This window comes from Myotis brandtii, unplaced genomic scaffold, assembly GCF_000412655.1.
Source record: "Myotis brandtii unplaced genomic scaffold, ASM41265v1 scaffold536, whole genome shotgun sequence".
NCBI classification, from domain to species: domain Eukaryota; kingdom Metazoa; phylum Chordata; class Mammalia; order Chiroptera; family Vespertilionidae; genus Myotis; species Myotis brandtii.
The window spans coordinates 2,453,219-2,466,760 of record NW_005369967.1 but is presented as its reverse complement, the minus strand read 5'-3'; the positions used below and the strand labels follow the sequence as shown (position 1 = coordinate 2,466,760).

The 13,542-nt window shown below is 43.1% G+C and overlaps 1 protein-coding gene across 1 annotated transcript in view; it reads right to left on the bottom strand.

Annotated features, from left to right (window-relative positions):
• The window catches only part of RAD51B (RAD51 paralog B), a 539,221-nt gene that overhangs the window by 44,541 nt on the left and 481,138 nt on the right, over nt 1-13,542 (bottom strand). Inside the window, exon 9 of the mRNA XM_005877928.2 lies at nt 6,550-6,653. Within this exon, the coding sequence (XP_005877990.1) occupies nt 6,550-6,653 (104 nt within the window). The remainder of the gene's footprint in view (nt 1-6,549; nt 6,654-13,542) is intronic.

Genomic DNA, 13,542 nt, shown 5'->3' with positions numbered 1-13,542 from the left:
GAAGGGGTGTGCAGGAGGCAGCTGATTGATGTTTCTCTCTCGTCAATGTTTCTAACTCTCTATCCCTCTCCCTTCCTCTCTGTAAGAAATCAATAAAATATATATTTTTTTAAAAAAAGAAACATCAATGATGAGAGAGAATCATTGATTGGCTGCCTCCTGCATGCCCCACACCAGGGATTGAACCCACAACCCAGGCATGTGCCCTGACCATGGAATCGAAACGTGATTTCCTGGTTTATAGGTAAACATTCAACCACTGAGCCATGCCAGCCAGGCTACTGTAGTATTCTTTAGTCACAGATACAACTCTACTTGATGAAAAATGGTATCTAAACCCTATGGTGGTTCCCCTACCCTTGTTTTGTTTTGATTTCAATTTGAACTCTCATTGCCCCCATGTGGCTCAAAATCTCTTAGGAAAAACAGACTTTCACCTTCAGCAGAGATGCATGGTCTGTCACAGCCAAAGCATCTGAGAGGGAGACCCCGGTCAGAACCCAGAACCACAGGCGCAACTGTAGGATGCATTTTTAACTGGTTATTTCCAATGGCACCTCTTCAAGGGAAAGTTTTTTCTACTTGAGCCCATTCCAAATAGTGATTTTTTTTTAAGCACACACACTGACATTTTTCAAAGGGAGTCCCATGGAGTTTGTTTGTTTGTTTGTTTGTGTAGGTGGCGGGAAGATATTGATGTTCTTCTCTCCAATGTAGAGAAAGCAACGGGAAGTCTGCCCGTGAGTGTATGCATGGATCTTTCTCAGCTGGAGCCGAGCCAGTCTTTATACTGTGTGAGTCCCAGCTCACGTACTCGTGTGCTGTTCCTGCATACTTGCAGGTAATATTTCCTCAGATTTTTAATCCATGTGACTGGTGACCTGAAAAAAAGAATCTTTTGAAGAGTCACCCTTCTGGGTTCCCCTTTTACACATTTCCCCAATCTGCTCAATACCTGTTGGAGCTCGTCTGATGGAAGGATGTGAGCAGGGGGTTAGATTTCACACTCGAGCAGCTCTGAAAAGGGAGTAAACATTTATACCCAAGGCAATGGACTTGGCTAGGATTCTCTGTTCCCTCTGCTATTTCTGCAGATATTTATGCTTAAAAAATAATTTCTCCCAGGCCTGCAGCACAGCCAAACTTCTCTTCTGGCTGGATCCAGTCAAACACTCAAACACACACACACACACACACACACACACACACACACACACACACACACAGGTCTCCTTGCCTAAAAACACAGATGAGCTGGGGTAGAAAAAAAAAGAACAGGCATGGTGATCTGGGACCATTTTACAAAGGGAGAAGGGCTCATCTTTGAACGAGGGCAACTGTGTTTAGGGTTCGCTTGCTTACACCAAGGAATCCAACCAGGATTTCAAGGGAAGCCTGGTTCCCACTCTCCCATAGCCCCCAGCAGGCTGGTTCTACATAAAAAGGGTTCCTGTATTCTTACAGTGTTCCTAAATAAGTATCTGCTTGTAGTTGTCGAGTTTGATGCTGACTTTAAAAATGGACATTACTAATACTTTGGGAGAACTATTAAGTTGGAAAACTCAGTTGCTATGGAGAAGAGTGATTCTAAATAAGCAGCGTGTTCTTCCCCAAGACTGGGTTCACACACAGCTACAAGGAGTTTGCTTCCTTCTTTCTCTCTCTTTCTAAATAAATGTATTGAATGTGTAAGTGTCAAGCATTGATCTTGCCTCTGAGGGGACGCAGGAAAGATTCCGTCACAGTCCTCAAGGGGCTCATCCTTCAGGTCTCACAAGGCAAAAACAGAGACAAATTTTGAGGTGCAACTGAGGGCTAGACTTAGGGAAGAGGGCCTGATTAGGGCGGGGGTGCTGGGGGGTCCTCAGAGTGATGGTGTTTGTCTTTCAAAATACAAAATGGGCACCGAAAGAAGAAAGAGTGATGTCACCAGAACGGAAACGCTGAATACTTCCAAGACGCAAAACAACCTGGGACTGTGAGAAAAGCCCAAGGATTGAAGTAAGGACCGGGAGTGGAGTGATGTTATTGGTCTTGTCAACAATGTGTGTCTCTTACTAGAAGTCTCTTCCCTCCGTGGTCTGGAACATCAGGGTGCCTTCTACATGGAAGATGAAAATATTGTTCTAAAGCCCATTTAAATAAACCTTCTGGATGAAAAAGTCACCTCTTTCCAATTTGTTGAAATAAGAGAGTCATAATATTTATTTCATCAAGGGAGTGTGAAGCTTAGTTGGGATTAATTTACTTCAGTACTCCTTCTCGGGCACTTAAAATTTTATATAATCCCATATGTGGTTTGTAGGAGCAGACTGCATGTGGATTTGATGAGGAATAGTATGAATATTTCATCAAGGTTTTCATCCTTCTTTCAAGTATAACCACCCTCACTCTAGCTTTTCTAGCCCCTCAATACAAGGTGCCTGGTTACCGTGAGAACTTCCCAAGGTGGGCCTCAGCCAATCCCGTGTGGATGCTGCTGCCCCATTCATCAGCACAGGACCTCCCGTTGTGCTAGGGCCTCCCTCTCCTCTAAGGCGCACTTGGCTCAAGATGCACGCATACAGCACCTACTGTTTACATGTTTATCTATTTCCCCAAGTTGATTGTGAACAACTACAGGGCATCAACTTACTTATACTTTGAATCTCTTACAAGCATCTTACACAGTAACTAGCAGAGAAGAGGTGATTAAATAAAGGTTTGTCAAATAAATGGGTACACACATCCTATGCTCATGTTTTCAGGCAAAAACCAACCCAAGTCTTCAGAACCTATGACTTGACCTCCTGTCTTTCTCCTTTTGCTCCACCCTCACCCCAACATCTTCCCTTTCCTTCCCTAGTAACCCGATTTGATCTACATCAGGTTTCCAACCTGGGCTAGACCGTCAAATCACCTGGGGGAGCTTTACAAATAAAACGCACACCGAGGCCTGGCCCCACCAGCAGGAATGCTGACTGCATTGGTCAGGTTGGGGCCCTGGTGCTGGTATTTTGTAAATACTCCTGGGAGGGGTCTACAGTCACCCAGGGTCCAGAAACACAGATTTAAAGTGATACTCAAGTCCCACCTTCTTTTGATAAGACTAACTTGCTCTGATGAGTTTACCTTCCCGGGACTCAGAACAGTGCTAACCACGTATTAGATAGTTTGTGCTTTAACTTCTGCATTTCATTTCGATAATTCATGAGTGTGTATGTGGGCATGCGTGTGTATTATATACCTCAGTCATCTCTCGGACTAGAATAGAAGAAACTTGAAGGCAGAAACTGTCTGCTACTTCTTGCATCCCCCTGCTATGCACATGGTGAACCAAATCATACTTTTATTTATGTAACAAAAACAAATCCACTAAAACGCAAGCACAAAACCCCCAGCAGTGGCCATTTTAATTCAACTCTAAGGACATGTCTTTAGTAAGAATAAAAATGTTGCAAAAAGGGTGGGGCAGGATTGAAGCCAAGGAGGAAAAGAGTAAATAAAAGTCAAATGGAAAAAAGGCTAAATTAGTCCAAAAGAAAATGCTTCCCAGCTTCACAAGAGCGTTTTTACAAACACTGCAGCAGAATAAACAAGAGAAATAACTTGGCTTGTGCCCTGATAAGGAGATTTCTTCCGCGGTTGTATAATTCTACGTTTCCAGGGTGTAAAGAAAATAATCAGCCGGGGAGGACTCTGTCGGTCGGACTATACAATCCAACTTGGGCTCATCAGCTCGCCAGTTTGCTCAGCTTGGCCTGACCCCTTCCAGCCGCTGAGCTCAGACTAAGCCTCACATTCGAGCCCTGATGCAGAGCTCAATGTCATAGAAACGGGATAAAACGTAACCTTCATTCCGTAACCTTGACCCTGTGGCGTGTGGCCTCTGCTTGCGCATTCAGAGAAAGAAAGAAAGAAAGAAAAAGAATAAAAAACAAAAGCTCTACCTGTAACTCCCCATAGGACAGTGATGGCGAATCTTTTGAGCTCGGCACGTCAGCATTTTGAAAAACCCTAACTTAACTCTGGTGCCGTGTCACATATAGAAATTTTTTGATATTTGCAACCATAGTAAAACAAAGATTTATATTTTTGATATTTATTTTATATATTTAAATGCCATTTAAAAAAGAAAAATCAACCAAAAAAATGAGTTCGTGTGTCACCTCTGAGTTCGTGTGTCAGAGGCGTGTCATAGGTTCGCCATCACTGCCATAGGAGCTGGTGTTCAGATCTGTCTATGGAATGATCTAGGCATGTCCTCCTACTAAGTGGTGTTATAAAAGGTATTATTTGGAGCAATCATCTTAAAAACACATATCCCAGAAAAGGTGTGTCTTCACCTGGCTCCTCTACTTTGTCATGAAGTAGGACCACGGGAAAGGCTCGATGAACCACAAGCACATCCGCTGGTGAGCTGAGATCAGGGCATCAGGTCGAGGCGAGTTTTCTATATTAAAATTTATCCTACTCATCAGGCCACAAACAGAACAACTGGTCCCTGAAGGCACATACATTTCTGTAGATTAATTAAGCATATATTCTTTGGCCTGTGGTGGCCATTTTTAATGCTGGTCATATTTTACTTTAAATTTTCATTATTGTTTGAAACACGATTCAAAAGCATTTAACTCTGCTCTTGATTGATTAGCAATGATAGAACAAGCTGTCCTTTATAGATTAAGATAACACCACGGACCCCTCTAATGGGATATGAGCTGGTAGGCTGTCACTGATCTATCTACACTTTGATCTGCATTCTTCTCCTAACCAGTGGCCTACAATTGACCTTATGAGCCAAGCTCCAACAGCCACCAAAATGTTCCAGTCACCAAAGAGACACAAAATAATAGCATTTGTTCTATTAGCTACTTCCTGTTGACACTAACAAAATAGAGATGACTGGTTAATTTAATAAAGCAAATGAAAAAAAATGTGGCTCTAACTTCTTTATTTACTAATAAACACTAACTAGAATTAGTAAAACTAGAATCTGGGAGCCTGGAACCCACAATACCATGTATAATAGACTGAATCACAAAATCAGTGTGTGTCATCTAACATCTAAAACAGAGATAAAGTACAAAAGTTTTCAAGGAGTGGGGTTAAGGATCCATGAAAATGACCGAATCAACATTGACCCACAGGACCCTGCTTCCTCAAGGAGTCCAGGGAGCAGAGCTTGACACTCCTTAGCGACATGCCTGAGAGCTGCAAGCAGGGTTTACTGAACAACATTTATAACCTGGGGTACAAACCTAAGGTCATTAGGTTCTACAGGAGCATTTTTGGATGCGTTCTACTGAAAAGAAAAGAAATGGATGCAGAACCCAGGAAACTTGAATTATCAGAGAAAAGGCCTCATGGAGGCAACGAGCACGCCAGGGCCTGAAAACTCAAGAATGTTCCCTGGAATGAAAACAAGCAGCTCCATCGCCTCAGAACACAGCTGACTCAGTCCTCGGCTGGAAGGCTATTTACACAGTCCGAGCGAACCAAGAGGAGTCCTCTGGTCTGTAACCGAGAGCACTCGGAGAGCTATGTCTGGAACAGGCAAGGGCTCCCGTCTGTTTTGGATGATTCCTGACTCCCTGAAAAAGGGCCAGTTCACCTAACGCAGGTAAAGGGCTACATGCCCTTCCCACCACCCCCTCCTCACTACCCCCTCTGGAAAGGGCCACCAGCGAGCGTAACATTTCATGCCTCTTTAATTAGTGACTTGGATTTGCTATATATTAAGCAAAATGGGCAAATCTGGGTTCTGCATTCTGCCCCATCCATTACATCAGAATAATCACCCTGGCTTCCTTCTCCTCCTGTGTGCAGAGGAGGTCGTGGTGGAACCTGGTCCACACAGGATGAAGCTAAAGTTAGCCATCAGGAAGAAGAAATATCCTAATTAGGAGGCTTCTTTCCAAAAGGTCAGACAGTGGTGATCCTTTCTTAGGGGGTGGAGGGAAGATGAAGAAGGGGTAGAAATGAACCCTTCTGGGTGAGAGGGGGAAATTCTCATTTGAGGCCAGCACAGAAGCCATCAACAGGGAGCTCTTAGAGGCAGCATCCTTTCAGAGGTCTCTCTAGCATCACCCAATCCTTTAAACTACTGGCCACGAGTTGATGCAAAAGTACCCAGGACCTGGGGAACAGTTATTCTCTTGGAAAGGTCTGTCTGGCCTGAGGTTTTCAAAACACATTCATCTCAAGAAAAAGCACCATCACTTTTTAATTTGTACATGAATGACCTAGTGCTCGACCAATAGGGTTGATCATTCACCCTTTACTGACAGAGAACCTGATAGAGAACCTGAGATCCCTAGAGGTGTGTACCTTGGTCACTTACAAGCTATTGGCCACCATCAGGTCACTTACAAGCTGTTGGCCACCATGTGAACTCTCTTGGGTATATACTTACAGGTCTTTTCCTGTAAGTGACTTGTCTCCCCACTTCATTTTACTGCTGTTGGAGCAGACAGGGATGCTTTTTGTTTTGTTTTTCCCTACGCCCTGTGTCGGGCCAGGACAGACAACATGACCTTGACAATCACAGAACAATGTCAAAGCACTCACCTGTCTTCTCTCTGAACCAAGGCTTTGGAAAATCAGCCGTGTGTTCACACTGTGGCTCCAGGTGTTGCCTAGTGCAGCTGTCACACAGCTGGATCCAGAAGGGCCTGAAACGGAGCAGAACATAGCTATGATCTTGATGCCCTTTCTTGTGATGGTGTCTCACAAAAGTCCAGTCATTGCTCATTGCTTAGAGCAAGTGGAGGCTCAGTTCATGACCACAGAAGCTGATGAATTAGAGAAGGAGAGGGGTTAAAGAATTTGAGACTAAAAATAAAAGCTAGCATGAGTTTCCTTCAGCCTCAGGGAAAGTGACCACTACAGGCTAAAGGCAACAGAGTTACACAGCAATAAGAGGTCTCACTGCAAGGGAATTTGGAACCATTGCTAATACTAAATCAAGCCACTCAACATCCATGGTAGAAAGGCAAAGTGCTGCTATACAGAGTAAGAGCTGGTTATGAAATAGTCTTAGTTCAATAGAGTTGTAAAACTTTTTTGGCTTGATAAGAATTTTAACTCAGTATTCCTTATCAATATAGAAATGGTGGCATATGCATATAAAATTCCTTTTCCCTTCCATCCCCCCCTCCCCCCAACACACACACCTGGAAGAGGAATCTGGAAGACCTCACCATTCCATATCTCTGTATTAGACATTCTTATCCCAAGAGAAACATTCTTTTACCACCTAAGACGTTCCTAAAAGGGGAGGATCTGAAGCAAACACTCTGAGTTCTAGTTTCCCCCAAGTTGTACTTCAGCTACTGTCTTCCACCTCCAGAGCTTCATGGGTGCCTCTTGACACCCACTCTGCTCGCCTCCTCTTCTTCCTTCTCACAGGCAGGCTAACGGGTTCCATCCTCTAGCAGCCAGCCTTTGCTGTCATATCTAGGTTGCCTCTGAACTCCTGTGCCCACGTTTGGCCTGGGCCAGGGGAGGAATTCTGGTCTTTCACCCTCTGTGCCTGAGGATAAAGTACTACCTCCTGAGCATACTTGGTCTCTGGCCCCACCATTGTAAGCTCTCTCCCTGGATGGTGCTTTGCAATTTCCTGCCTTCTCTGTCCTCAACCTCCCTGACTTCTTGTCAGAGGTTGATAACGCTTCCCCCTCCTTTGACATCCAATAGTCTGGCCTCTTCTTCTTAGTGGGTGGACTGCAGAGAGCTGGCCACGACCAAAATTCTTCCTAATACCCAAGTGCCTTCAGTGACTAGGAAATAAATTAATACAGAGGCCAGGTGTTTGCACTGTAACATGTAGAAATTCTTTACTACCACAAAATAGATGTACACTCTTCCATTTTTCTTTTAAAAATCTCAGTCTGTCTTTCCTTTCTTGATAGAGACACATTAACAGAGAAGTGTCTTCTGCTGTAAGTATACCAACATGGCCAGGGCTTGAGCAACTGGTTTTTCTTTTTTTTTTTTTGCATTTTTGTCAAACAGCTCTATTGAGATAATTCACGCATCATACAAACCACCCACTTAAAGTGCAATGGTTTTTACTACATGCAGAATTGTTCAACCATAGCCACAATCAAACTCTAGGACATTTCATCACCCCAAATGTAAGCCCCAGACCCTTAAGCATAAGCCTCCAGCCCTTCTTTCCTGCTCCAGCCCCAGCCCCAGGCAACTGTGGTGAATTAGGGAATTCATCCAGGACCTCAAGGGGGGAGCCCCTTTTCAGCTCTGACTGCTGATATCTTGTGCCAATTTGAGTTCATAGTTAGCCACATCTTTTGATGTTAAAAGAGAAGCCAGAAATCAATATTTTAAGTACAAGCTCCTGATTTTTAAGTGTTGGTTTAGTTATTTGTTTTAAACACACAATAAGTATGCGTATGCACCAGATATGACTCACTCCCACCAAGCTGGCAATGTCTGCTCCACACTGATGATTCCTCAGCCCTTGTCTCAGCCCCTGACTTGCCTCAGCACCTGTCCTCTGTTTTGAACCACAAGAAGTGTAAGCCTGACGTAATGAATTTTAACACCATAAATTCCTTATCTTCCAATAAAGCTCACATCTTCCCATAGAGACGCACTCCTCTTTTGTTGTCCCTGTCTTTGGCCTTCCATTTAATCTGGTTTGAAACCTGAGTTCCATTTTTAGGTTTCTTCTCTCATGCTCCTCATGTCCAATAAATTGTAAAGCCCTATTGGTTTGACTGTATACCCTCACCTGCATCCTTCCCGACCCTTCATTCTCTCCTAACTCCAACCTTAGATCAGACACACATGAGCCTCCACCTAGGACAAGTGCCATAGCTTTCTCCACGCTACTATCAGTCCTTCCCTACTAAAAGCCCATCCTCTGTTCTCTGGCCCGATTGGCCTCCCTAAGCACACAGCTAAATACACCACCCTGCATTCACGATCTGCATGCTCAAAGACTTTGTACGCCCCCATGTGCCTTCAAAGAGTTCTAATTCCCAAGATTGGCATTCAAGGCTCTTCAGCCTATGCCCACACTGCCTTTCCACACCTCTCCACTCCATGTAGATTTTGCTCCAATTTCTCACTTCTTCTCCATGGCCCCTCTACACCTGGAATGCCTCTATGTCCACACATTATCCTCCATACCACTTCCCTGATCCTCATCTCTAAACCCCTGTAATACTTTCACTCTCTCATGTTACTGCCATTTTCTATCCTGTGGTGTGCTACTTGTGTGCTTTACTTCTCTTCTCGAGTGTATCTTTCAAGAGGACCACATCCATGTCTGATTCATGCTAGTACACCTGAATCACTTAACACAAAGTCTGAGATACAGGATGCTTAATAAATACTGGTTAGATAAATAGTTAATAAGTTATTCTTCCTAAACATTGAACCATGTGATGTATTGGTTTTAGCAGATCTATATTCTTAATTCTATCTTGCTTAAGCTAAAATTAATGGTTTACCTTTTTCAAGCAAACTCTAGACGCTTGTTGCTTAGATGCCTGCTAAGTGATAGGAGAGGCTGAGTTTTCGAGTTTGCCAGGGAAAGGCTACATGTGAATCACTAGAAGATGCTAATGAGGGAAGCACTCAACAATGTTCTTGGTAATAAAACTGTAAGTGTCCCAGGTCTAGAAGATGTTTTCAGAAATCAGAACCACATTGGGCCAGTAGTCACTATTGAAAGAATTCCATGTTCCTCAACAGCATTTAAAAGTACCATATGCTTTGCTGTTTTTTAGACAGGCAAGTTCAGGTCCTAAGGGCCATGAGTGCAAATGCCCATGGAAAAGTTTCCAGAGGAAACCCTGAGCGAGCTAGCTGGAGGAGATACATTTTCAGGAGTGCTACAGACATTGAGCCACCTGCAAGTGCAATAACAGCAAGGCCTTGAAAGTTAATAATAAAAGACAATATTTTTAAGGTACCATATGCTAAGCACTAGGTAAGCCCTTTATATAGGGAGCCCTTCATGTCTTGTTTGAGTTTCATATCTTAGTTCCATTTTTTTACATCCTCACAACCACTCTATGAGATAGGTAATAAGGTTCCTATTGACAGAGTAAATCTATGAGAGATTAAATAACTCTCCCAAGGTCACATGGTTGGTTAATGGCAGAGCCGGCGCTGGAAACCAGGCTGACAGAATTGTAACCTCTTCTCCAATTAGCTTTCTCCAGGCTCCTGATTCAAAGAGCCTGCCCCTCTGCCAGCCAGGAGGGCCCCTGGGAAGGGCCTGAAGGGCCTGAAGACACTCATGGGGGGTGTTGGGAGCATTTTATCACTCTTCTCAAACTCTGTATGCTCCTTGGACTCCACACTCAGCTCCCTCTTTCCTGATGCACAGTGATAACCAGGGCAAGGGGTTCCAGATGATAAGCAGGCCTGGCTGGGCAAGGTGCTTCCTCTGGCTCAACTGGCCCACAGCTGGATTCATGCCCACCAGCTGGCCTACAGCTGACCCTCTCTGGTTGAAGACTTAACAATCTGACTGGGATTAGAAAGTTATTTAACAGAGTCTCAAATATGAGAAAACAATTGAAGGGTGGTTTTAGGTGGTGGAATCACTTGAGAGAATTGGGAGAAAGGGAAGTGAGGAAGCTGTCAGTTACTATCAATTGGTAACTTTTTTTTTCAAATGGAAAACTCAGTGGTCTCATGTCTGCTAACTTTCAAGCATTCCCATGTGAGGGCTGGTTTAAATGATCATTATTGCTGTTCATGGGGAATTTAAGGTAGAAGGAATCTGCTTACTGGCTTTTCAGAAAAGGTGATTTCCTGCCCAATGACCTAATTGGTCAGGAAATAGATAAGCGAGTCTTCTCTATGCTCATTTTAAGCGGAAGTTCCAAAAATTGGGGCACTCTCTCCCTCTCTCCTTTTTGATGACTGATATTTAGACCTGCCAAGGCAACATGACTTCATTGTACTGGAATTAGGTTGACTTCAACACAAATTAAAAAATCAAATAAACGAACTGGGTTTTAAAAGTATTTTCATTATTGGGGATTTTTCACTGTCACGGGTTAAGCCTGCAGAAGTATCTGAATGCACTATTTAGAGAAATGTAATTGATTTACTGTGAAGTCAGGTCTCTGTAAAAAAGACTGTGGGAACATTCATTCCCTACTCTCTCAGAGACTCTTTTAGGTAAGTCAAAGCATGTTCTCCTTCTGTGTTTGCTTACCCATCTGTGAAATGCGAATAATAATTCTAGCCCCCAGGCAGCCAAAGGTTCCTGGTGACCCTTAGATGAAGATACTTGGTATACATGAATGACAGAAACAATGATGATCAAACACTATAGATGGAATCTGGGAAGAAAATAAGTTTAATCATCATCTTCTACATTGTTTATTCTGCTAATAATGAGGCAAGCTTGTAAAGCTCAGTAATGAACTGGTTAAAACAACAGGACTTGGATTCTGGAATCTCTTTCATAACTACACGCTATCTTTTGGATCCAATTCCCCACTCCTTAGGAGTGGGCGTAGGTTATGAAGACGCATTTCTCACAAGGCAAGGAGCTTTCTCTGCGCTGTACACACAGGGTGTGGAGTCTTGTGCAATCAGACTGGAGGAGGATAATCAGGCTGCTATGTAGCCTTGATTTCCAACAAGGGAATGGGCCTCTGGTACCAACCCGTGTCAGCATGGGGAGCCTTCAATGAAAAAAAGCTTCTATGAAAACATTCCAATTTATGACTTCTGTGGCTTAGCATTTCTAGGAGGTCAAACTGAATCTCCAATACATAACATAAAAGTGTCTGCTGCGCAGCAAAAGGTCAACTTTAAAAGAATAGGCTTTTCCATGTTGAAATAAATTAAAGTGTAAACAAAGCAGTTACTCCCAGAATAGGAACATGGGGGAAGGAAAGTTCATGGCCTAAGAGGCTGGATATTCTGGACATTGGGTCCCTCCTATCCCTTCAGATGAAAGGCACCTTATTGAGACTAGAAAGAGGAAAATAAAAAAAAAAGAAAAGAAAAATATTTTGAGGACTGAAAGGGAAGGAGATGGTATGTTGCCATTGGAACTGACATTCTCTTTGTTACCTCTTGTCTTCACGTTCTAAAGCAGTGGTTCTCAACCTTCCTAATGCCACGACCCTTTAATACAGTTCCTCATGTTGTGGTGACCCTCAATTTCATTGTTACAAACTGAACATAATTAAAGCATAGTGAAAAAACAATATGTAATTATATATGTGTTTTCTGATGGTCTTAGGCGACCCCTGTGAAAGGGTCATTTGACCCCCCAAAGGGGTCGCGACCCACAGGTTGAGAACCACTGTAAAGCATGTTCTACAAAGCGCACCATAGCATATGGTCAGCTGCTGGCTAGGAGGCGGGACCCTGGAGTTCTACTTCTGACTCAGATGCGGGTTTTTAGTGAGACCAGGTGGAGGAAGGAGAGAAGGTAACAATGAACATTAGACTAGGCCTTGGTAATGACCAGTTTTTGTTTTTTTTTTTTACTTCTCTGAGCCTCAGTTTCCTCCTCATCCATAACAAGAAATGGTTGTTCAAAATGTTCTCAAAAGTTCCTGCCTGTTCTCAGAACTTTGAATCTATGGTATTTTGATAACAAGAAATCAGCTCCTCATTCTGGACCCCCCTTTTTCCAGGAAGTTTGAGAATGCTCTACACCAGTGATTTCCAACCTTTTCTATCTCATGGCACACATAGACTTAGTACTAAAATTCTGTGGCACACCAATATATATATATACGCTCATCTGACAAAAAAAATAGGTGTAATTTTGATTGATTTACAAAAAAAATTTTAAATAATAGTAATTACCTACCTTTTTGCTCCAAAGTGGCTTTTTGAAAAATTAGGTGCCTATACTTGTATCTAAGGATTTTTGGTACCAAGAATTAATCAATCAGATGCAACCTTATTATGTGACATGACCATTAAGATGCAACTCTATTATAGGACCTATGTATTTATGGTTTAAGACAGGGCATTCACACCAGATGGCTATTGTGGAGTTGGCTGTTGTCATTTTTTTATTTGACAATCTAAGGGAAAAGAGGTCAGTGCCCCTGGCTAAGTAGTCAGTTACTGCATGTTTTAAAAATTCTTGCAGCACTCTGGTTGAAAATTGCTGCTCTACTCTATGTGCTAACTTGGAATGGCTATGACCTACCCAGGGCCCATTTAGCCTGAAGAGTACGGACGTGTGGTTCTTTCCCTGGGAGCAGATTTCTCTCCAGATGAGGCTGTTTCTTAGTCTGTCCTACCCACTAAAACCTTCTGATGGGTAAATCATAAGTTGTGGCCAAGTTTCAGCAAACACAACTTCATAATGACGAAGCTTAAAGATGAGAGTCTGAGTGAGAGAGCAGAGATTAAAAGGGGATTATCATCCACTAAATTCAGTTTCTCCTGTTTAAACCCAGGCCCATGGAAGTTGCTGAGCTTCAGCATATGCTTTTTGTTGGGTCATTCATTTGAACTGGGGAGGGGACTGAGAACCTCGGTGAGCCCCAATAGAAAGATGATGGGGGCAAATATTTAGATCTGCTTTCCCCCAAATTT